At 48.1% G+C, this 24,385-nt stretch overlaps 1 protein-coding gene across 1 annotated transcript in view; it reads right to left on the bottom strand.

Moving 5' to 3' along the window:
• Positions 1–24,385, bottom strand: part of NOS1 (nitric oxide synthase 1) — a 165,895-nt gene that overhangs the window by 32,069 nt on the left and 109,441 nt on the right. The window contains exons 4-14 of the mRNA XM_024758553.1: positions 20,986–21,114; positions 19,527–19,672; positions 18,167–18,329; positions 17,448–17,539; positions 14,337–14,478; positions 11,610–11,749; positions 9,214–9,388; positions 5,987–6,088; positions 3,974–4,168; positions 3,473–3,558; positions 1,038–1,182 (exon numbers count right to left, since the gene is read on the bottom strand). Of these exons, the coding sequence (XP_024614321.1) occupies positions 1,038–1,182; positions 3,473–3,558; positions 3,974–4,168; positions 5,987–6,088; positions 9,214–9,388; positions 11,610–11,749; positions 14,337–14,478; positions 17,448–17,539; positions 18,167–18,329; positions 19,527–19,672; positions 20,986–21,114 (1,515 nt within the window). The remainder of the gene's footprint in view (positions 1–1,037; positions 1,183–3,472; positions 3,559–3,973; positions 4,169–5,986; positions 6,089–9,213; positions 9,389–11,609; positions 11,750–14,336; positions 14,479–17,447; positions 17,540–18,166; positions 18,330–19,526; positions 19,673–20,985; positions 21,115–24,385) is intronic.

The raw sequence follows: 24,385 nt of genomic DNA, 5'->3' as shown, positions 1-24,385 counted from the left end.
GGCATGTGGGATCCTCCCGGACCAGGGCACGAACCCACATTCCCTGTATCGGCCGGCGGACTCTCAACCACTGCACTACCAGGGAAGCTCCCGTAAAGACAGATCTTGATTAAGACTCCTGGGCTTCTTACAACCAAAGGATGCTGGAATCTTCTTGATCACATTTAGGCTGGGAATGACCCAGCTGGATTTGACCAATTGTCTGCTCCGCTTCCTTTCTAATCCTCCATCCAGCAGTGTGGAGGACCTGGGCCAAACAGGTCTGAGATACCCGCCTTAAGGAAAGATTGTTTTGCCCTATATCTTAGCATTACTTGAGCAACATTTCTCAAAGTAGGTTCTAGGGAAGGCTAGTCTCCTGAGATGCTCTTTAAAAGTAAGTGATCCGGGCTTCCTTGGTGGCGCAGTGGTTGGGAGTCCACCTGCCGACGCAGGGGACGCGGGTTCGTGCCCCAGTCCGGGAGGATCCCGCATGCCGCGGAGCGACGGGGCCCGTGGGCCATGGCCGCTGGGCCTGCGCGTCTGGAGCCTGCGTGTCCGGAGCGTGTGCTCCGCGACGGGAGAGGCCACAGCGGTGAGAGGCCCGCGTACCGCAAAAAAAAAAAAAAAAAAAAAAAAAAAAGGAAGTGATCCATAAGCAAACATCTTTGGGAAACATTTATATTCTCTCCTCTCCTCTTTTGGGAATGATAACACATATGTGCAGATTAAAGGTTCTGAGAATTCCTGCAGCAAAGAAACCCACTGAATTGTATTAAAGGCCGAGCTTCCCAGACTGACTCCAGAATTGTCTTTCATAAACTTTCTAATATCTTGCTCTTGGGATGGGGGTTATAATTCCCGGACTCCTGGAGGGTTCCCAGGGAGAGAAGCATCAGAGTCCGCTGAAACATATGCAAATGTGCGTGAGTGAGTTGATGGGCATCTTCAGATGTGCTATCACCCATTCTCAAAGGATTCTTCTTTGCTGAATTCCTTCTCTCCCCTCCCCAACTTTACCATGAAGGGTCAGAGAGCTGGCACCGCCCCCTACCCACCTTGGCGTCAAAGGCATGTTTGAAGATCTCACACAGGGTTTTGGCATAAGCCTGCGATTTGCCCGTCTCTGTGGCGTACAGGATGGTAGCCTTGACCCTCTTGGCCATGGCTTGTCCCATCAGCTTGGCTGAGAACTTGACGGCTCTGGAGGGGAGAGGATGGAGAGGAAAATGGGAAATGCAGAAAGGAGGGAGGATGACACGCTGGGACTTTTGGGCAAGAACCATGATCCATGAACTTTCTCTCCTAATCTTTGATGGCTTCAGGGATACTCAAAGTGTAAGTTTAGGTGCCATATTGATCCCTTTCTTAAGTCACTCCAGACCAACTGGTCATGAGCTAACATGGTTAGTTTTATTAGTTTGTTACTTGATTAATTGATCCCGGTCTTGAGAACCTTGGTTTGCCAAGCATTGCCCCAAAAGATGATGAGTCATTCCCTCACTCATTTGTTCATTCATCAAGTGTTTGTTGAGTGCCTAGCTATGTGCCAGGCATTGTTATAGGAATGGAAACACAGAGAAATGGCTGTCATGGGGCTTACGTGCGTGTGTGTGTGCATGTGTGTGTGTGAGCGTGTGCGTGCGTGTGTGTGTGTGTGTGTGTGAGAGAGAGAGAGAGAGGGAGACAGAGGGAGAGGGTGGGGAGAGAGAGAGAGAGAGAACGAATCACTAATAAATCAGCAGGTATTGAGCTAGAAGGGATTTCAGAGGTTCATAAATCCACAAAGGAAGGACCAAGTCTGGTTGAAGCAGCCATGCACATCCAGGGTCTTGCAGAGGCTGAAACTTAACAGGCACTAAATACGTATCTATCAAAAGAAGGAATGGATTTTAAACATACTGCTACCACCAAAGCCCTGGGGAGTTTAAATGTCAAGTCGAGGCTCTTTCTAGTTAAATGGAGAATTCAGAACCAGTGTTTCTTCCTTCCCATCTATGAATGCCTGGGCTCACCTTTCGTGCAAGCATCCCTGTTCTAACTAGGAATCTCAGAGTAGACAAATTGCTAGTTACCCCCACCTGGGGATTATCGGTGGTAAATTCATCATTTTTTAGAATCAGGGAAACCACCCACGCTGCGGAGCTAAAGGGGGAGAAACAGAAGAGAATAAAAAGTGCCTGGAGGGTTCCCTTTGAATGATCCGGATTGTACAAAAGCATCTATAATTAACTCTCATTGTTTCTACCCCGAACTTAACAGCGCAATTAATTCTTTAGATTTTTCCCTCCCTTCTTCCCTCAGAAACAGTTTGAACTGAACTGAAGCCAAAGGCTGCTGTCCCTGAGAATTTGTGATGCTCTTGTTGGGGAAAGAATGGCTGCTGATGCATTCTTGCTTGGCTGCAGATAAAGTTAGGTGGAAGGAGAAAGGGGAGGGAGGGAGAGAAGGGAGAGATCCTGTGGACCATATTAGTGGAGGCAGGATCTAGGTTTCAGTCCCTGCAAGATCTACCAGTCACCTGTTGAGAGCTGGACCCGAGGGGCTGAGGAAAGTGACTAAGTAGCTCGGTGCATACTAGCCCCTCTGCCAAAAAGTGAGCTCCAAATAGAGGGTCTCTGCTGAGTGGATCAGGGAGTTCTCTATCTTTAGACAGAAAGCTGGCATCCCCATTAAACCATCTGTCAACCCCACCCCACTTGTCAGACGGTCCCCTGGCTGACCACGAGTTCTTCAGGACAATTACTCTTCAAAAGCCTTGGTCCCTAACCCGCTTCCCTCCCTCCTTTTCTCAGTGAAGTCTTATTCATTTCATTCTTCAGCTCAATTGTCATCTCCTGCGGGAAGCCCCTCTTGACCTCCCAAACTGGCTGACGTCTATTTTATGGCCCCATGAATCGTTCCTTGGTGGTAGCTGTGAGCTTCATGAGGGCGGGACCACATTATCTGGCTCATCATGGCATCTCTGGAGCCCAGAGTAGGCACTTAGTATCCATTTGTTGGCTGAATGAGTGAATAAGCGAGTGAAATGAGACCCAGCCCTGGGCGAGAGGACTCTCTAGGCAGTGGTGGGCTGGAGCCAGCTTGTCCTAGCTCCTCCAGACTCTGGCTTCAGTGACTTCCTGTTGAGAGCTTGAAATTGGCCACAGTGGGAGTATTTACACCACGGAAATTGTCAAAGGTTACAAATCTGTTATCATTATTATGGCCAACTTTACTAATTGGAGAGCTGGTTTATCAACACAACACTGTCTCCAGGACAAGAATTTAGGAAAGTGGGGGGAGGAAAGTGAGGTTGGGAAGGAGAAGAGTCATGGTGATGTTTGCATCCCAGACTCGGAGGCAAAGGAGGGATGAGGGGGTTGGAGAAAATGGAGAAATCATGTCACACAAGAGGGCAGAGGTGCAAGCATGTTTCCAGCCTTCTTTGTTGGGGCTCTCTGAATGCGGGGGCACATCCATCCCCCATCCCCACCTACTTTAGGAGACTTACTCTGCCAGCTTCTTGAAGCCAATGGCTCGCCGCTTTGTGGGGGTCCCGTTGGTACCTTTCCAGATGTGGGTGTTCCAAGGGTCAGGCTGGGAAGAGAGGACTATGGTCACTGCAGTGAGGGACCCTGGCTCCTCTTGGGAGTTGCTCGGGGCCCCCTGGGGGCTTGTGGTTGTCCAGCTACATCCAACCCTTAGCCCTTGAAGGGAACGATTCTGTCAGTGGCGACCCCAGGGGTCCTGACACAGAGTGGCTGGTCCAGCCTCCCTGTACTGTCTGGCTAGACCTTCCCACTCATCCCTCAGAACCCCTCTCAGACACTCTCCTCGTGACCCCGGACTACTCATTTCATCTCCATTCATCTTTCAGCTTGAGCTGTGCTGTTCAACATGGTGGCCACACTCGAGCATCCGAAACGCAAGTTTGAGTTGAGACGTGCTCTAATCATAACGCATACACCGGATATTGAAGACTTAGCACGAAAGAGGTGGGGAGGGGCAGGACCTGGTATTCGAAGGAGGGGGTGAGTCGGTAGTTGAGCATCTCTTGGTGGAAGACAGGGGTGATGCTGCCAGACATGGGGGGCACGATCCACACCCAGTCAGCGGGGCAGCCTCCCCGGCAGTGGTATTCATTCTCCATGTGCTTAATGAAGGACTCGGTGGCAGAGTGGTGGTCAACGATGGTCACTTTGTCACTCTGTGGGAGGAGAGGGGACAAGGAGTCAGGAGGAAAGAGCAGCTGGGGTATTTTGGGACTCCCCTGCCCATAGAGCAGTGTTTCCCAAAGGCTGGTCCTGGAGATAATGCTAGGCAGGTCATTCTCTGCATTGTTCTTTCAATCCTGATTAGACCCAAGAGAAACACCTCTCTTACCAATCTTCCTCTGTCCTTCCTCCTTCTCTCTCTCTTTTTTTAATGAGAGAGGAAGCTCAGGCAACTAGAATCCAACAACTTTGTGTTGTTTCCCCGTGTGTATTTGTTTATATATTTATTTAAATTTACAATTCTCTTCTATTTATGGCAAATGGTACTGGCTCTCCATTTATGATGGTGACACAACATCCTCTTAAAATAAACAATTTTAAGTAATAAGGATGAGTTTATTAAAATGAAAACAAGTCAATCACAGCAGAGCTGGGTGGACTGAATGTCCGCGTAACCCAGCCGCAGGGCCCGTTGTAGTCGGCTGGCTTGGATTCTCACCTTGCCCAGGCAGTGTCTTCCCTTTCTGCCCACAAAACTCTGTCCCTTTCCTGCACTTTTCTTTTCCAATCATTCATCTCACTCACACCTCTGCTGCCTCTGGCTCGCCAATCTTCGTACCAGTCCACCAAAGCCCTCCTTCATTTTCAACAATTCCTAAAACTTCACGCCTCCACGGTAGAGAGGGAAGGGAGGGGGCTTCCTTCTCCCTCATCCCATCTCAACTGGTCTCTTCCCTGGGATATACATTCCCCAGTATACCCAGTCTCCCTATTCCTGACATGGGGACCTATGGTTTATATTCATGTCTATACATGATTTGATATGTTCATTCTACTGCCTGTGGATGCCTCCCATGTATGTCTATAAGGGTCTAGCTTCCCAAACCATCACCCTCAGAGGACAGAGCTGGTCTCTACTATAGAGAGTGACCTCTATTCTGTGGGCCTCCTGGTTTGCCCAGGAGAATCCCAGATTATGTCTTTGTACTGTTACAATTATTAGTGGTGCCCCCCATTTGCTCTCAAAAGTGTCATGGTTTAGCCGATAATTTTTAAAGCTATCATACTGTATATAATAGCCTTTATCACGGAGCCACATGCATTGGGGGACGTATGCTTCTGATCATGACGATGAGTATTTGTTTCTGTTAGGTGAAAGTCTGAATGCCTGAGAAGTGGCAAGACACAGATGATGCTTGCCATTTCTTTTTTTTTTTTTTTTTGGCCACGCCACGCGTCCTGCAGGATTTTAGTTTCCCTACCAGGGATGGAACCCATGCCCCCTGCGGTGGAAGTGTGGGGTCTTAACCACTGGACCACCAGGGAAGTCCCAGATGTTTGTCATTTCAATTCTAAAAAATCATAAGCAGGGCTTCCCTGGTGGTGCAGTGGTTGAGAGTCCGCCTGCCGATGCAGGGGACATGGGTTCGTGCCCCGGTCTGGGAGGATCCCACATGCTGCGGAGCGGCTGGGCCCGTGAGCCATGGCTGCTGAGCCTGCACATCCGGAGCCTGTGCTCTGCAATGGGAGAGGCCACGACAGTGAGAGGCCCGCGTACCGGAAAAAAAAAAAAAAAATCATAAGCATCAAGTCACAAAACCCCTATCTTTTTGCCTCTTTCTCAAATGGTCCCCACCCAAGATCCATCATGGGGAGAAAGGCATGCATGATGGGAAGTACGCTTCACTGGTAGGCAGATCCCTGCAAGGATGGTTCCTGGAAGCTGGGCTCTTGACCTTCTGCCCCGAGACTCTGAAAGGTTTTAGTTCCCCTTTGAGGCTTGGCAGCCAGGAGGTGTGCCCTGGCACTACCTGGAAGCTGTACAGCACTGCGATGTTGATCTCCACCAGCGCCTGGTCCTTCCACAGGGAGGATGTCTTCCTCATGTCCAAGTTCATCTTCTTGGCCACTTCCTGAAAGGGGAAGGAAACACAGACTCATAGGCTGGGGCACCTCTGGATTTCAGACTAAAGAGGGAAAGGGCTAGAGTCACCAATGAAATTCTTAATTAATTCATCAACTCATATGCAGACTAATTCACTTACTCAAATTTTTTTTTTTTTATTGAGGACCCACTGGTAGCATCAAGAGTCTAGAGGGACTTGGCTGGACCTTTTATTATTGAGCTTACCTTCTAGAGGGGGAGAGAAATAGTTAATATTGTGATAAGTGCTAATTCCTAGGAAGAAAATAAGGTGAGGAAATGGGATAAAGAGGGATATGGGGGCAGGAAGAATTGAACCAGGATAGTCAGGGAAGGACCACTGCAGAGGTGGCACACAGGTGAGTCCCAAATGATAAGAAGAAGCAAGACGTTTGTAAATCTTGGGAGGGAATGTTCTATGCAGAGAGAACAGCATATGCAAAGACCCTGGGGTGGGATCAGGCTTGCGCTGAGGTACAGAAAGGTCAGTGTATTTGGAGGGTAGGGAGCCAGGGGGAGTTGGTGAGAGAGAGATGCAGGACTGGTTACGCTAGATGTTCTAAGGAGTGAGGATTTTGTTCCAAATATGATGAGGAGGGTCTTTGGGGGACTTTACGGAGAGATGTGGGTCTGGGAGTGACATGAGCTGCTTTCTAGTAGGAAAAGCTCTCCACTCATCCTGGTCCATCTCCAGAATGGCTACTGCCTAGAATCTAGGTCATGGGTATTTTGAATTCATGGGGATGCCTGCCTACTCCACTTGACAGATGAGGAAACTGAGGCTCAGAGAGCTGCAGAGACTTGCTCACAGGCCACAGAGCCAGTCGGCCTCGGGGCTGGAGCCCAGGGAGATGCGTAACGCCCAAGACCTGGGAGCGGCTCCCCAGCCAGCAGATTCCTTTAGCAAAACTACTTGGAGAAAACAACTGACATTTAGGTTACAGCTCCAGCTAAGCTGATGTCAGGAGTAGGGAAGAACCAATAGCACATCCATTAATTAGAGCCTGGCTTCTCACTTCCTCTGTCAATTCTAGTCACTTGTGGGAACCCAGGTCTCATTATGGGGTTAAAATGTGACAATTTCTCAAGTTTGGGTAAATCACTTCCCAGCCCCAGATGTCAACATTTGTACATAATGGCAGTTAGAACTGGAAGGCTGGGGTGGGAGCGTGTCTCATTTAAGTTACCCAGTGACTACTCTTTGCAATTGAAATGTAAGCAGGGATCACGAAAGCAGACATTAATTTACTCTTTTGAGGCTGAGGTGTTAGGGTCTGTTTGGGGTATTTTAGCGATGATACAAACACAGAGAGTAAGAAATTCGCTGCTTTACACAAATACATATAAAACTTGAGTTATTTTATAAAAGAAGAGAGTGTGTACAGCCAGTCATGCTGCTACTGTTACTTCTACAGCATTATTTTGGTTAAAAGAATAGAAATTAGTTGCAAGAAAGTGCAAAAATATATATATATGACTTTAAAAATTCCCAAATATTACTTGAGCCACATTTCTGGAAATTGCCTGGAAATGTTTTTTCCTTTCCTGCCAGGAGTTTGTATAAATCAGTGGCTTCCCAGTAGAATCTTCTGGGGAGCTTTGAAAATTACTGGTGCCCGGGCTCCACCCTGGAGCACTTTCATCCAAATTCTGGGGAGTGGGACCCCAGCATAACAAAACTCCCTAGGTAATTCCAGTGTGTGGCGAGGCTGAGGACCCCTGGTTCTGTTTTCCAGGCCAGCACCCATGGAATTTTTAAAAATTGAGATAAAACTGACATATAATATTATGTGTATTTCAGGTGTGAGAGATATTGGTTTGATACATTTATATATTGCAATATGATTACCGCTGTAGGGTTAGTTAACACCTTCATCCAATCGCATCATTACCATTTCTTTTTTGTGGTGAGAACAATTAAGATCTAGTCTCTTAGCAGCTCTGAAATTTATAACAGTATCATCGTTGAGCATAGTCACTACGCTGTGCATTAAATCTCCAGGAATTATTTACCTGCTACTTGCAGGTTTGTACACCTCCACAACATCTTCCCCAGTTCTCCTGCCCCGCCTCCCCAGCCCCTGGTAATCACCACTCTACTCTCTGTTTTGGGGAGTTTGGCTTTTTTAGATTCCACATATACGTGAGATCACGTAGTATTTGTCTTTCTCTGTCTGATTTATCTCACTTAGCATAATGCCCCTAAGGTCCACCCAGGTGAACACCCGTGGATTTTAACAATATAAACCTAACGCTTGTTTCCGAGTTCGAATTTTGCCCTGTGCTTTATTTACTGTGTGACGTAGGCTCAGCATTTAACTTCTGTTTCTCAGTGTCCTCTTTTGAAACAAGGCCAATCACAGCAGACTGTGGTTCCAGACAACATTTGCTGACAAAACCACAGCAATCCTGACGCTTTCACCAAAGTAGAGCTCCAGGGAGCAGTCCGCCTCAGCACTCTTTTGTAGATCAGTATGACTCAGCCCTGGAGAGAATCAGAACCTCCACCCAGAAATGTACATGGTGGGGAATCACTGTCAAGCCTTGTTTTTTAAGAAAAGAGACCAAAAATGTCCCATGTTCATGGGTCGTTCTCAAAACCTTCTAACAAGGCTTGACACTGACAGGCAGTGCAGTAGAATGCGTATGAACTCGGATCATAAAGCCAGACTGCCGGGGGGGGGGGGGGGGGGAAGAAAAGAAAGCCAGACTGGGTTCACATCCCAGCTCTGCCACTCCCTAGCTGTATGATCTTGAGCTCGTCCTCATTTTAACCCTCCCAAAGGCCTCAGTTTCCTCATCTGTGAAAGGGGAATTACCACACCTGGAGGTTGTGGTAAGGATTAAATGAGCACCTAATACACGCAAGGTGCTTGGAGTGCTGCCGAGCACATAGTACACGTACTCTTCTCTTTTTTTGTTTTTTTTTGTAGTACACATACTCTTAATGCCACGGAAGGCTTCAGAAAGGCCAGGGGGCATCCCCAGAATTGCAGATTCTGTTTTAACCTCTTCTAGTTTCCAAGCCCCAAAGCTCAGCTATGGGAAAGGACAGCTGAGCCCATCCCCTTTGCCTTCTGCTTCTGCATCATGATGACCAAGAAGGGACTTCACCTCCAGGATGTTGTATCGGGAGCTGTCACAGTAGTCGCGGACGCCAATCTCTGTGCCCATGTACCAGCCACTGAAGGGACAGGCGCTGAACTCCAGGCCGCCGATCTCCAGGAGCATGTTTGACACAGCGGGGAGGCCGTACCACTTCAGCCCAAGGTCCTTGAACCACTCCAACCTGCAGAGAGCAACAAAGCCCAGCTCACCATGGGGCAGGAGCCTCATGGGAAGACACTCAGGCGGGATATCCTTAGTCTGGGGACGCTGAAATGCCAGTGAGTGACTGGAACTGACTACGCCAGAATCTAATTCCTGGGCTGATGTGAGACCTGTGGGATCACAGCTTCCACAGCTGGGGCCTGAGAACATGCACTTTAACATGTTTCTCAGGTGATTTGGATGGACATCCAGGCCTGGGAACCATTGCCTTGGGCTGCTGTTTATCTCCTAAACCCACCCTGAAGGTGAATCCAGGAGAAAGTGAGCATTGCTGAGCTCCTTCTGACCTCAGGACCTTTGCACGGCAGTTCCTTCCTTCTCTTTTCCTTCTGTGCCTGTTCAGCTCTTACCCACCTTTCATTCTCAGCTAAAATGCTATTGACTCTGGGAAGCCTTCCCTTATGCCTGATCTGGGTTGGGTCAGGAAGCTTTATGCCTCTAGGTACCATAAAATTTATTTTGCAGCACTTTATTGGAATTAAGTGGTTATTTGGGTAACTGATCTCCTCCTTGAGACTGAAAGCACCATGGAGGCAGGGACCAAGTCATCTACAAAACCCAGCACAGTGCCTGGCCCAGACTGGGAATAATAAATAGTATCAAATGAGTGAATGAATGAATGAATGAATGAAGGCCAAGTTTCACCAGGGAGACTGGGTAAGTTCCCAGATATTGGGCAGTGTCAGGAGCCTCAGGACACTTGCTCCCTCTCCAGGGCCTGGACTAGGGTGAGGCAAGTAAGGCACTAGCCTTGGGTGCAAAATTTAAGGGGGCACCAACAAACCCAGGGATCAATATCAATACTATTAATTTATTTACACAATATTCCAAATTAATTCAATGTTTTTTAAAAAAATCAAAATTAATGCAAAAAAAAATCCACGACGAACAAAATATCAAAACTTTAAATAGGGCTTCCCTGGTGGCGCAGTGGTTGAGAGTCTGCCTGCCGATGCAGGGGACACGGGTTCGTGCCCTGGTCCGGGAAGAACCCACATGCCGCGGAGCGGCTGGGCCCGTGAGCCATGCCCGCTGAACCTGCGCGTCCGGAGCCTGTGCTCCGCAACGGGAGAGGCCACAGCAGTGAGAGGCCCGCGTACCGCAAGAAAAAAAAAAAACAAAAACAACTTTAAAGACAAGCTCCCCACCTTGCCCTAACTCGCCTCACTTGTTTTCCCCTAATTTCAGCCCTGACCTGGTCTTTGTTTAAAGTTTTGATATATTTAAAAAGTTAATTTTTATTTTAAAAAATATTACATTAAAATACTATTTATCTTGATGATTGATTTTTTTTTTTTTTTGGTGCTTCCCCCATCAATTTTGCCCCTGAGGCCAGGGTCTTACTGTGGAGTTTCTTTACTCTCAAAAAGTGTAAATTCTATTTGTGCTGCTGGCCACAGCCCTCATAGCCCCATCCTGGCCCCAAACTGCTTTTGACCTTGAGCTGCGTCAGGTCACATAGGGTTTTAAATGGCTCCCTCTATTTAAAATTTGTGCCCACAACGACACAGGAGGGGCTTCTGCTCTTTCAGCCCTTAGGGTTGGAAAAAGGGCAGGTCCAGGTTGATGCCTTAGGAGTGGGGTAAGGAGGGAGATTTTCTTTTTTGTAATTGAAGTACAGTTGCTGTACAATATTATATAAGTTACAGGTGTACAATATAGTGATTGACAATTTTTAAAGGTTATCCTCCATTTATAGTTATTATAAAATACTGGTTATCTTCCCTATGTTTTACTATATCTCCTTGAGGTTTATTTATTTTATACATAATAGTTTGTACCTCTTAATCCCCTACCCCTATATTGCCCCTCTCCCCTCTGGGAACCACTAGTTTATTCTCTATATCTGTGAGTCTGTTTCTTTTTTGTTATATTCACTAGTTTGTTGTATTTTTTAGAGTCTACATATAAGTGATATCATACAGTATTTGTCTTTCTCTATCTGACTTATAAGGAGGGAGATTTTGATTCAGAAAAGATGGTGGTCCCTAGGCTGGTGAAGGAGGAATTATTGATGTTGAGGGAGCCCACCTTGCCCTGGCCCATGATGAGGGTAGGAGCCAAGACCCCCTTTCAGCCTCTGTCTGGGCTGGAGAGAGAGCCGGGGGTGCAGGGTTGGGTAGAGAGGGGCACTGGGTAAATCCAACCACCCTCACCCACCCCATGCCAGTCCCTCTTACTTGGGGTGCCTGATGGGCACTTCCAGCACCAGCTCTGGAGGAATCTGGAAGAGCTCAGGGTCATTGCCGTTGGCCTGGAGCAGGAGTGGCAGGACATCGAAGCGGCTTCTTGGGGGTTTCCAGCCCTGCTGGATGCAGATCTGCAACCAGACCCGCCAGGTCAGGCCACCATGCCCCAGACCCTCCAGACACAACAGCAATGGGGGGAGGGGCAGAGGTCCCAGTGCAAGCCCGCCAGCAGCCCCCCTGGAGGCTCTGGGTCATGGCCACCTTCTTTATGAAGTTCTCCCTGCCATCATCACGTAACTAGTATAACTGTCTGTGGTCCCACGGGACAGAAAGCAAACGTGTCCTCCAGCCCCTCACTTGGTTATGTTTTCCAGGTCTTCCCTGCCAACTGGGAACTCCGGGAGCAAGGGCTGAACTGACTCTTGCATCTGTGGTGCCCTCGCACAGGGCTGGGCACGCCTACGCACTTGCTCCGGAAGTGTTTGCATCCGGTGCCTAAGACATGAAGAAAATCTACCAGATTTGATGAGGGCAGATCTCTCAGAATGACCACATAAAATGCATCTGTTAGAGCAGCTATCCTATCGAAATATAAAGTGAGCCACATAGTAATTTAAAATTTTCTAGCAGCCACATTCTAAAAATTAAAAAAAAACAAACCCAGAGCAAAACCCAGGGAACATAATTTAAGTAATATATCATTTACAAAAGTTTTAATTTCAATAATATTTAATTAAATTAAATAATTATGGGGCTTCCCTGGTGGCGCAGTGGTTGAGAGTCCGCCTGCTGATGCAGGGGACACGGGTTCGTGCCCCGATCCGGGAAGATCCCACATGCCGCGGAGCGGCTGGGCCCGTGAGCCATGGCCGCTGAGCCTGCGCGTCCGGAGCCTGTGCTCCGCAACGGGAGAGGACACAGCAGTGAGAGGCCCGCGTACCGCAAAAAAAAAAAAAAATTAAATAATTATGAATTATAGCACGATATTAATTATAGTAATAGTAATTAATTATAGTAACAGTAATTTATGAATACTGTGCTAAAAGCATTACTATATCAAATATTAATATCATTATGTATTAATATATTATTATATATGGCATATATTAATATATTAATAGTAATAATATTAATATATTAATAGGATATTTGACATTAAAATTAAATATGTAATTCATTTATTAATCCAATAAAATATAAAAATTTATAATATATAACCTAATTAAACACCAACTGTTTAATAATAAATTATTAAATAAATTATTAATATATTTAAAGATGTTTAACATAAAATTAACCATACTTATTAATACAATAAATGTATTAATTTATTAACAAATATAAATAGATTAGCCCGATATTATCTACAATATTATTTTTCAATAGGTAATCAAGATACAAATTACTAATGAGATCTTTTCCACTCTTTTTTTGTTCTCTGTCTCTGAGACCGTGTTATTTACACTTAGGGCATGTCTCAGTTTGGACTCGCCACATTTCAAGTGGTCACTAGCTACATGCAGCCAGTGGCTGCCGTACTGGGTGAGGGGTTTTGAAAGTTACAATTCTGTGGTTATGTTTGGGGTGACCCTTTCTGCTGAGTTAGTAGACAGAGGAAGCACAGAAGCGTGGGTTTAGAACATGTTGTGTCAGTGAGGATTCTGGAGACAGAAGGAGAGGGAGAGGCCATGGTGTTTCTGTTCCGGCGGCCACAAGGACAGGGTCAGCCAAGTATACAGTGAGAGGTCAGCCAAGTGGAGCAGAGAGTCTGGCTGAGGCTAAAAGACACAGGTCTGACTCCTGGTCGCCCTGGTTATAGCCCCCTCCCCAGGATAATAATATTTTAATAAGAAAAGCCACTTCAAATGAAGTCAGCAGCCATGAGGGTGTGGGGTAGCCCTTGGCCTAAGCAGCTCCCTCGTGCGGTGGAGTTTGAGGGGGGTTTGAGGAAAGAACAAAGATCAAGCAGAATGGCGGCTGAGTGGGTGGCAAATAAAGGAGGTACCAGGTCTGTGTGTGTGAGATATTCCAGGCGTGGGCTCTGCCTATTATGTCTCCTGTGGGCATAGCTGGTGGAAGCTTCCAGGCCTTACCTGTGCTATCTGTCCACACCACCACCTGGAAGGAGCCCTGGATGGGGAGAAGGTGGTATTCGTGTTCCTAGTGGCTTTTATGAACTGACTTGGGCTGCCAGCAACCGTGGTGGTACTGGAGAGTCCAGTCTGTCCAGAGAGGGGTTGGGTAGGTAGAAATGTTGTACAAGGAAATGAATGAATGAATGAAGGGTATGAGTCTGACATATTACCCAACTCAGAAAAGATGATGCCAGACGTGGCTTCCACGTGTCAGTTCCTCTCCTCCCAGGGGAAGGCAGGAGATTGGAACTGTACTTCTAGCTTTTCCTCTGCTCCTTTAGTGGCCTTGGATAATGTGTTTGGCCTTGGTGAGACTCAGTCTACTCACCTGTGAAATGGGGCAATAGTTCCCATCACGAGGGTCGGGCAAGGTAATGGCCTGAAGATGACCAAATGACCAAATGACCAGCAGGGCTAGCAGAACCAGCAGGACTAGAGGCAAACAGAGCAGGAGCTCTGGAGATGAGTAAGCTGTACCTCACCGACCACTCTCCCTACGATAATATTAAACTAAGAAAAGTCTGTGGATAAAGACAGTTTAGGAGGATGAGAGACCAGCTGGGGGAGGAGTGGGGGCACGCACCTCTGTGAGCTCCACGTTGGCTGGATCCCCCAGGATGGAGCCGTCAGGCTGCTTGTAGCCAGCATAGCGGATGAGCTGGGAGTTCCAGACTCGAAAGTCATGCTTGCCGTCGGTCCTCTGGGGAAATATGGTGATGGCAGATCTGTGGCGGAGAGAGGGGGACGTTTGGCACCAGGGCTGGGCTTGCACTTTGGGGACATACTGGAAAAAGTGTCGCCCAGGCCAACGAGTGCACAAGGCTTAGGGCCCACGGTGCAGCTGTTGGAAGGGGAGGGACCTTGCTCTGTCTCTCCACTGGACCGCTGGGTGAGGAAGGGTGGAGGATAGGAGGCCTGGTGCCAGCTCACTGAAGGAAAGAGAATGCTTCTCTAACTGGAGACTTTCAAACAAGCTTGACTTGCGCCAGTTTTCCAGAAAGTTCTTTTGCAGCAGGTAATCCTCAGGGAAAAAAACATCAGATCCTGTTTCCTTTTAAGAGCTCACCACGGATTCCCAGTTTTAGTCTTTCTTTTACCACCATCATTATTTATTGTCCCATTTGCTCACGCCCTGTACCACAGCAAAGTCTACAGACGTACGATTAATAAGAAATCAACTTCCATTTGTACTCATATTTATTTACTTTGAAAGAAAACTGAAGATCGCCCCTGGCCTTGCCCACCTAAATAGGCAACCGTGAGACCGTGTACTGTTATTAAATTGTAGAAAGATGTGGCTGCCTACGGAAGGCACCTCACTGGAGCCCTGCTTCCTTTCTGTTAAAAGGGAAACCAGGGCTTCCCTGGTGGCACAGTGGTTGAGAGTCCGCCTGCCGACGCAGGGGACACGGGTTCGTGCCCCGGTCCGGGAGGATCCCACGTGCCTCGCAGCGGCTGGGCCCGTGAGCCATGGCCGCTGAGCCTGCACGTCCGGAGCCTGTGCTCCGCAACGGGAGAGGCCACAACAGTGAGAGGCCCGCGTACCGAAGAAAAACAAAAATCAAAAAAGGGAAATCGGCGTTTTGGAGAGGTGTTATAATGATGCCTTATCCTCTTTGGTACCATCAGAAGGATTGGAACAAATGGAAAGGAGAGTAATTTTTTCACGAAGTGGTTTGATATTATCTCCTTCCAGGAGCTCCTGTTACCTGGGCCCATCAGTTCCATCCACAGACCAAATCCTAGGCTATGGAAACCACATCCTGGCTTGTGTCAACATGGGGATGACATCATAGGTCCAACCCAAAGCTCACAGATCTGCTCCCATTCACATCCTGCCCCTGGAATCCTGCCCTGCTGCTCCCTTGGTTGGAGTCTGTTTCTGCTGTCATGTACCCAATTTCAAGGCCCGATTCAAATTTGCTTTCTCCACACAGCATCCCCTGTCTTATCTAGTTCCCAGGGCCTCCTCTTGAGCACATTTAGGTCATACTGTCTGCACAAGACGATATTGCATTTAATACTGCAGGGGGTGGTGTGTCACACCTCGGGGTGAGTCTAGGACCCAGGCTGAAGGCGGAAGTCATATAGAGCCAAAGGTGCTCTTAAAAATCTCTTAGCGAAGGTGCCATATTGGAGATGAACACAGACTGAGTAAAACTGTGAGTAAAATTTCCCTCCAGCATTAAACCACACGGCTGTTTCTTTGGTTGAGTAGCAGATAAAGCCTGTTTGCGTTTGTTTATATATATTTTAAAAGTGTGTTTAGAAACTCCAAACACACAGGGTGGGATGCTCACCCTGTGTGTGGGAACGAGCCCAATGGAAGACATGGAACAGGTTTACACCTCCCATCTCCCAATCCTGCTAAGCATAATATCGCAAAATGGCAAGTCTAATGCCCCGTACTGTTTGAATTACATCTCTCTCCCTCCCTTCATCTCCCTTGTCCACCTTCCTCCTTGATGCTTAGATAGTTTCTATACATGGTATACATTCTCTTATGGCCTCTCCTCGTGTCCAGATGTGTAGTTTCAAACTTGTAAAAAAAAAAAAAATTAGCCAAACATTTCATCAATAGAATATCTCATTTAGACCCGCCCCCCCAATACAGAATTGAAAAAAGTAAAGGTGCACTGCCTACCCTGTGGCGATCCCCGCCCCATATTACCCCATCACAGCACCATTTGAAAACTACCAAAATAACCCATAAGCTCCTTGAGGCCAAGACCTTGACTGGGCCCTCCTTTAATGTTAGGATATGCAGGAGGGCTCTTTATTGTTTTCTGAGGGGTGAGGTCTTTTAGGAAAAAGATCTGAATACTAATTTCCCAAGCAGGCCCTGGGCTTAAATTACAGGGTCTTTTCCTATTGGTGGGCTCAGCTGGCAAACACCATTTCCTTCTCAAGGAAGAGACTTGTCCAAGAAAGCCCATGCTTAATGCCAATAGGTCACTTTGGGGATGAGCTCAGTGTAGCCTGAGGGCTTGTGGGAATATCCCTGCAGTGGTCCTGCATGGCCCCAAGATGGGGCTGGTCCTCAGCTGCTGGGAACAGATGCAGGGTCAGGACTGAGGGAGTAGGATTAACAACTGTCAGCGCCTGTCTGCGGGGGCCCCAGCTGTTTCCTTCTAGCTGCTCCTCTCCCAGCTGAGACTTGCCAGTGTGGAAGCCGCCAGCTCACATTGGCGCCTTCCTGCCTTGGCCTGTATCCTGTGGCTTTGTTCTTCGCGGGGGGCAAGAGGAGTCCCAGGTGCGGCTCAGCTTGGTGGAACCAGAAACGGTGGTCCCCACAGCAGCGGGAAGAGAAATTGCCTTTTAAACCCAGGGAGCCTCAGAGGCGGCTCCAGGCAACAGAGCAGGAGCTGGTAAAAGCAGGTCACCACCGGCAATGGGATTTTCCTATTCCTGGGAATCTGAAACATCCCTTCCTGTTTCCTCCGTGGGTGATATCGAACTGTGGGATAAACACGATCCTGGTCGCTGTAGTCTTGCAAACCACACGGGAGTCTGTTTCTCCCGGGAGAGAAGGCACATGCTGGTTAGAACGAGGATGCCAGGCTACCTCTCTCGGCTCGACACCTGTCCCCGGGAAAAGAGGGGGAGCATTTCCTTCACAGGGGGGTGAACGCCAGACCCAAGGGTCAACAATGGGAGGACATCAGACTCCACTCCCCTAAGCGGGTCAGCTCACCTGAGGTTCCCTTTGTTGGTGGCATACTTGATATGGTTACAGATGTAGTTGAACATCCCGTGAGCCGTGGTGCAGTCGCGGGCGTCGAACACCTGCAAAGGGTATATCGTGGGAGTGATCACCTCCTTCTTCCCCATTCATCACACCCAGGGCAGCCCTCCCAATGGAGGAGCGCCCAGAGCCCGCCCCGGCTGCTGCGCTCCTGGAGTAGTGAGCATCTCATCACTGAGCCCCGGGCTGGGTTTTATCTTTTTTTTCTAATAACTAATAACTATGGCCAATCAAACCAGGAAAAATCCCCTAAAAGTAGGCATGGACTGTAAGTGAACGTAGGAAAGAGATGCTGAGCAGAGGAGGGACTTTAAATGGGCTGCCTGTATCTCCTATGAGGTTCCTAGAGATTAGGGACTTAAAAATAATGAAATAGGGAAAGAGAGGAGGTATAAGACAAAAGGGGCAAGAGGGGTCTGTAGTAAACTGGAGAGTATAAGCCCTACCTAGAGACATCAGATTCAATTTTTTAAAAAGATTGTTTGGGCTAAATAAGATATAAGCCAGATTCAGTCGTGATCTGAGAATGTGGGACCCCACGATCACCATCTGAGAGCTCACCACAGCCACCAAGTGCCCTTGCTAGGAGCTGACCCTTTTTAAAGCTCATTCCTCCCCCGGCAACCCCACCAAAGGGCTCTTCATAGTATCTGAGCCTGACTGCTCACCTGCAACTTGGACCACTGGATCCGGCCGACGCAGCGGGAGGCATTCCTCCAGGCATGCTTGGCCCCGTAGATGAGCTCTGTGTCCTTGAGCTGGTAGGTGCTGGTGGTTTCGATCTCTTTGCTCACCTCTTCCAGCCTCTCCATATGAGCTTTGGAGCCGAATCTGAGGGAAGAGAGAAGAGACATGGGAGCATCACCCTCTCTACTAAATCAGAGGTTGGTGGAAGGAGTGAGCTATTACAGGAGGCCAGAAGCCACAGAGTCTGGATTGATATCTGGACACAACAGTTTCAACATAAAGCAGAGACTGGCAAACTCAAATGCCTGCAAAGGCCCGGCAGTGTACAAAGGACTGAACTGGCTGGATGGGGGCTGCGGCAAACAGGTGAGCCTACGCCTGGTCCAAAGGGGCGGCCCCAACTCTGCTCTAGCCTGCTGTAGTCTGATAGGAATGGGGGCCTGGTACTGCCAGATCTTCTTTCAAGAGAAACTGGAAATCTGATTTTTAAAGGCAACTCTTCTAATTTTTAAATGGTGGCAATAAACTGAATTTTAGAAAGTTAAAAAATTCTTATGAAAACGTTCAGGCTTACAAAAAGGTATAGAGAATAATGTAATGAATACCCATGTCCCAAGCCTAAGAGATGATAAATAAATAAGAAAATATATTATAGTTCCTTGGGGACTACTCTGCACTGTGGCCCACTTGCTTTCCAGGAGTGACAGCTGTTTTGAATGTGGCATTTAGCATTCTCATGTTTTTGTTTATATTTTTGCCACTTGTGTATCTATCCCCTAAATCACGTATAGTATTTTTCTGCATGTTTAAAAAGTTTATGTAAATGGGGCTGTCCTGAACGTATCCTTCTACAGCCTGTCCTTTTCTTCCTTTGCTCAAAGTTATGTAGGAGCTTCATTTCCATGAACATGCAGAGTTTTAACCTGTTCATGTTTACAGCTGTATAGTATTCCATTACAGAAAATGCCACAGTTTACTTACACATTCTCCTATCAATGGAGTTGGGATTGTTTCCAGTTGGCTCTTTAATTTTTTTCCCTATTCTAACAATGTTTCAGTGAACATTCTTATGCAGGCCTTCTTGTGAACAAGTGTGAGAGTTTCTTTAGGGAATATACCCAGGCGTGGAATTGCTTGAAAAGTTTCAAATTTAAGCAATACTTTGCAGGCTAAACAAAAACACTTCTAGGGGCCAGATCTGGCCCTTGGCCCACCGGTTTTTGACCTCTGTGCATGGCAGTCAGAGGCCTTATGCTCAGGTCTTGGTTCAACTGTCTGCACATTTGGACCTGAAGTCTTTGTACCCAGTACCCGGTCTTCCCAGTGTAGACATGAACTTGCCTTTTAATTGACGAGTAGTACTGATCAATAAACTCTTTGGCAAGAGGGAAGAGCTGGTCTTTTGTGCGGACGTCTTCAGGCCTTCGTATTTGCTGAGAAGGAAGCATGATGGACCCCATACAGATGTGCTCGGTGCATCCCGTTCCCTGGAAGGAAAAGAGATTTGGGCTATTACTTCATTTCACCCAACTGTGGCACGTGTAGGGCTGTGGACCTGGATCTGACATTCATGGTGGAGCTTCCCCGGCTTTAATTCCCAAAGCGGATTTCTCACATACCAGCTTCTAATCACTGTTGGACCTGGTTATCAGCCCAGGTAAGGAAAGGGCAAGCATCACTTTAAGGTCCTGAATGTGTTTGCTCTACTTAACTGGGGGGAGAGGGGCTTTGTGACTGTCACTCCCTGGGAAGCAGAACCATTGGTGCTGACTCCCCCAATATGTTTTGATCCCATGTTGATCAAGAAGGAGCTAGTAGAGTGATTGGGGAACAGGAGGCAGAATGTGTCTGTGGGATGTTGATTGCAGAACACAGCCCTAATTCCTCCCCTCCCTGTATTCACAGCCTTTGCTATGTGACTTTACAGCAATTCTCATCAAGAGGTAAAGCCTCTTCCCTCTCCTTTTGAATCTGGGCTGGTTTGGGCCAACAGAATATGGCAGAAGTGACACTGTGCCCATTCTGAGTCTCGACCTCAAGAGATCTTACACATTTCTGCTCATTCTCTCAGGACACTGCAACCAGCATGTGAAGGAGACCAAGCTAGCTTGCTGGAAGATGAGAGGCCGCATGGAGCAGAGCTGAGTTATCCCAGCCAGGGCCATCCTAGACCAGCCTGCCGAGAGCTGACCCCTCAGATGATCGCAGTAGCATGAGATCAGCAGAACCACACAGCCTATCTGTAGACTTTTGGAAAATTATAAGTGGTGGTTGTTTTAGGTCACTAATTTTGGGGGAAGTCTGTTACACTCCGATAGCTAACTGATACAACATTCCTCCAAGAGGCCCATTTTCCAGAACAATGTAAAATAACAGATTGGTTGATTGACTGAAAAATATATAAAATTTAGAGGACAGACTGAAAACCAAGAAGGGTTTGTCCAAAACTCCATCAGTGGTCGGACTGTGTGAGAGAAAAAGAATGCACTTAGAACCAGCAACTCCCCTTTTGAGTACAAGGGGACACAAATAAAAAGCATTTGCACAAGTAAGTATCCACCAGTGGTTCTCAAATGGGGGTGAATTTCCCACCCAGGGGACATCTGGCAATGTCTGAAGACATATTTGGTTGTCACAACTTGGTGTGGGGGGGTACTGGCATCTGGCTGGCACAGGTCAGGGGTGATGCTCAACATCCTATAATGCACAGGTTGGTCCCCACGACAAGAATTACCCAGTCCCACGTGTGGATATTGCTAGGGTTGAGAAACCCTGGTCTCCCCCTTGCTGGGGTACTCACCAACGTGCTCTTAAGGTGGAGGGTGTCAGAGAGAACCACATCGGTCTCCCAGTTCTTGACCTTGAGGAAACGAGGGCACTTGGAGGGGCTGCCATTCTTTATGGGAGACTGTTTTCCCGAGGCAGGGGGCTGGAGGAGAGAAAAAAGATGAAATATTATGCATTTGAGGGCACTGGAAGATTGTTTCCATTGGGATGGGGAGAGGTGATGCTCTTCCTGGAATCTGTCGCCAGTCACCAACTGTCCGTGACTCTCTGGGATGGACACATACAAGGTAGCTGGGAACTTGGTCCCTCTACCTGTGCAGAAGGAGGCACCGTGGAAGAATGTTTCAGGTTCTCTTCTGGGGAGAGGGGTCAGGAACTCAAAGGTGGTCTCTCTGGAGTCTAGCACAGGGCCTGGCACATTAGCAGGGACTTAATGAAAGTTTGTGGAATGAATAAGTGACTGAAAGAACACTGTCAGTGTCTTCAAATGATAACAGCCCTCAGGGCGGAGGAATCAAACCTGAGGCTGGGTCAAGTTACTTGGATTTCTGGGCCTTCCTGCCATAGCCCGAACTCACCATTCCGGGCAAGTACTGGGAAAACAAAAAGTTTATGTGAGAAAGGTTTGAAGCATAGAATACTTTCCCCCGATTTCAGGTTTCTGCTTTTCAAAAAGGCCAAATATGTCCCTGCCTCAGGCCTTTGCGCTTACTTAACCCGTGTCACCTGCATCGGCAGGCGGACTCCCAACCACTGTGCTACCAGGGAAGCCCCTGTTCTCTCCATCTTGAATGTCTTCAGTGCTCCATTTACCTTCACCTCTGTAAGCAAACTGTCCAGTAGGTGAGCGGGGATAAGCCTGGGCTGACAAATGTTGGCCCATCCATTCTGAACTTCATCGATAAGGATCATATTCTGTCTTGGGTGTTTCTGAGTGGTTGTCTACCTGCCTGGGCAGAGGTGTGCTTGTGCGTCAGACAAGCACGAGCCACTCTAAGGGACAGGCAGCAGAAACACCCTGACGCAACGGCCGAGCGACGGAGGGGGGAAGATGAGACAATGTTGCGTCACTCAGGCCAAAGAGTACAGCAGTGGGCAGTGACCTTGAGGCAGGGCATTCACACATTCAAATTGTATTTACTGAGCACCTACTATGTGCTAGACGCCGTTAGGCATTGGGGACACTGAGGTGAACAAGGCAGTCAGGATCCTTGTCCTTCTGGAGCATCATTTTGGGAGAAGCTGTGGTAAATAATAAGTAAACTAATATGTGGATGATATAATTTCGATGGTGATAAGAATATAATATAGAGGGAGGTAATGGTGACAAAGTGGAGGGGAAAGAGGCAAGTGCAAAGACCCTGAGGTAGGGATGAGTTTGCTCAGTTCAAAGGACCAGCAAGGAGGCCAGTGTGGCTGGAGTGGATGAGTGAGGATGAGTACAAGGAGATGAAGTCAGAAAGGAGGCAGGGTCCACGTCTCATCAGCCTGGAGGTGCTCAGGCTGGCAGGGAACTGTGAACTAGGATTAAATCAGGTTAAGCCTAGGACAGAAATCACAGGGAACTCTGAAGGACAACTACTGAAAACTAGCATTCAATGAGCACTTGCTATGTTCCAAGCAACATCATCCCCATTTTACAGATGAGGAAACTGAGGCACAGAGAGGTTAACTAAGTTGTCGAAGACCACAGAGCCAGTAAGCTGGAGCCAGGAGTCAAAGCCTGGCAGTCCGGCCTTTGAAACCACGCCCATAACTGTTTGATTATCCTGCCTCTTGATGAGCATGCACAATTCACTCATTCATTCATTCATTCGTTCATTCAACACATGTTTATTGAATATCTCCTATGTGCCGGGTGCCATAACACGGGACGTTGGCAGTGTGTAGGGGGCTGTGGAAGCACACAGAAGAGGCGCCTGACCCAGAGTATTTGACTTCTAAGTCAAGACCCGAAGGATAAGCAGGTGTTCACCAGGCAAAGAAGTGGGAGCACAGTCTTGCTGGCAGAGAAGTGAGAGGCATGGCCACCTTTCTGGCCAAGGAAGAGGAGCTCTGTGCTAAAGCGTCCGTGCTGCCATGTTGGAGTTTGGGGAACAGGAGGCAGGTGACGGCACGTCACTGTTAAAGATCATGTCAGAACAGTGCAGGGAGCCATGGCAGGGAACAACGGGAAGGTACTATGACTCGTGATCTTCCACACCTCCCTGCTCTGGCCAGACCCAGTCATCCCCAGTGGCTCCCATCTCAGTGTTGGGCACGACCATCCATCACCACCTGTGCATATGCCACAGGGAGGAGCTTCCTGGACATCATCCTCTTTACCTCCCACCCCCCAATCCATCCCCGACTCCCATCCATTTTAGCCTTCTAAATAACTCTAGAATCCATTTGGTCCCCTTTCTCTCCATCTACTGGCCAGCACCCTGTCCAAGCCTCCCTCATCTTTCATTGGGGTGACTGCAACAGCCTCCTAAATGGTAGCCATTCTTCATCACTATTGGTGTCATTATTCTGCTACTAGTAAAACTTGTAGTCCTGTTACAACGACTGCTGCTATAAGCATCACTGCTGTAGTGCCACCCCGGGAGCAGGAGAATGATGTAGATGAACTCCCTGACAGGGAATAGGCAAATTCCCTACTTGCCCTTCTATCCTGCTAAACTCTTAAGTTATTCTACTCATGTCCCCACGTGAAGCCACGTCCAAACTCCACTTCCTTGGAAGGCCCGTCCAGACAACCTAAACTTCTTTATTTCGGATTCTATTTCCACTCCTGTGTCTTCCAGCAGATGCCCAGGTGATGGAGGGCACCTCTGGGCAGGCCTTTGTGGTGACAGATTCCTCTGATTGTGCCGATGACCTGCATCCTTGAGAAAATAAAATCCTACCTTTCCCGCGTGGGAGGCACCCCAGCCGTCCTCCCTAGGCAGGGCGTCACTTAGCCCGTTTAGAATCTCTCTCTCTTAACACCCTGGAGGTTGAGGGGCAGCTGGAATACCACAGTGGGGAAAGCAGACATGGTGTTGGTGGTGGGGTCGGGCCCAGGACCCGTGGAGGTGACAGGAGGGCAGGAGGGTGGGGAGCCTGACAAGGAGGGAGGAAGAGAGAGGTGGGGTGTGGCCGGTGGGCAGGCAGCCATCATTGGCAAGGTGGAGGGAGTGAGATAACAGGCAGTAAAAGAGGCCATGTGCTGAGGGTCCAGATGTGCGAGGGGTGGTCATTATGAGACAAGTAATTGGGGGCTCAGGGGCGAGGTGTGCCATTCCGCACCCCAGGCTGTGTGAACTGCCCACTTGAAACGAGGCATTAGGAGGCCTCTGGCAGGGCTGCTGTACTTGGGCTTTGATGTTTTAATTAGCCAGCAGTAATATTAGATGACACAGGAGGGGACAAATGGGGAGATTAATATA

This window comes from Neophocaena asiaeorientalis, unplaced genomic scaffold, assembly GCF_003031525.2.
Source record: "Neophocaena asiaeorientalis asiaeorientalis breed wild unplaced genomic scaffold, Neophocaena_asiaeorientalis_V1.1 scaffold77, whole genome shotgun sequence".
NCBI classification, from domain to species: domain Eukaryota; kingdom Metazoa; phylum Chordata; class Mammalia; order Artiodactyla; family Phocoenidae; genus Neophocaena; species Neophocaena asiaeorientalis.
The sequence above is the reverse complement of the archived record's forward strand: the minus strand, read 5'-3'. Positions and strand labels throughout refer to the sequence as shown.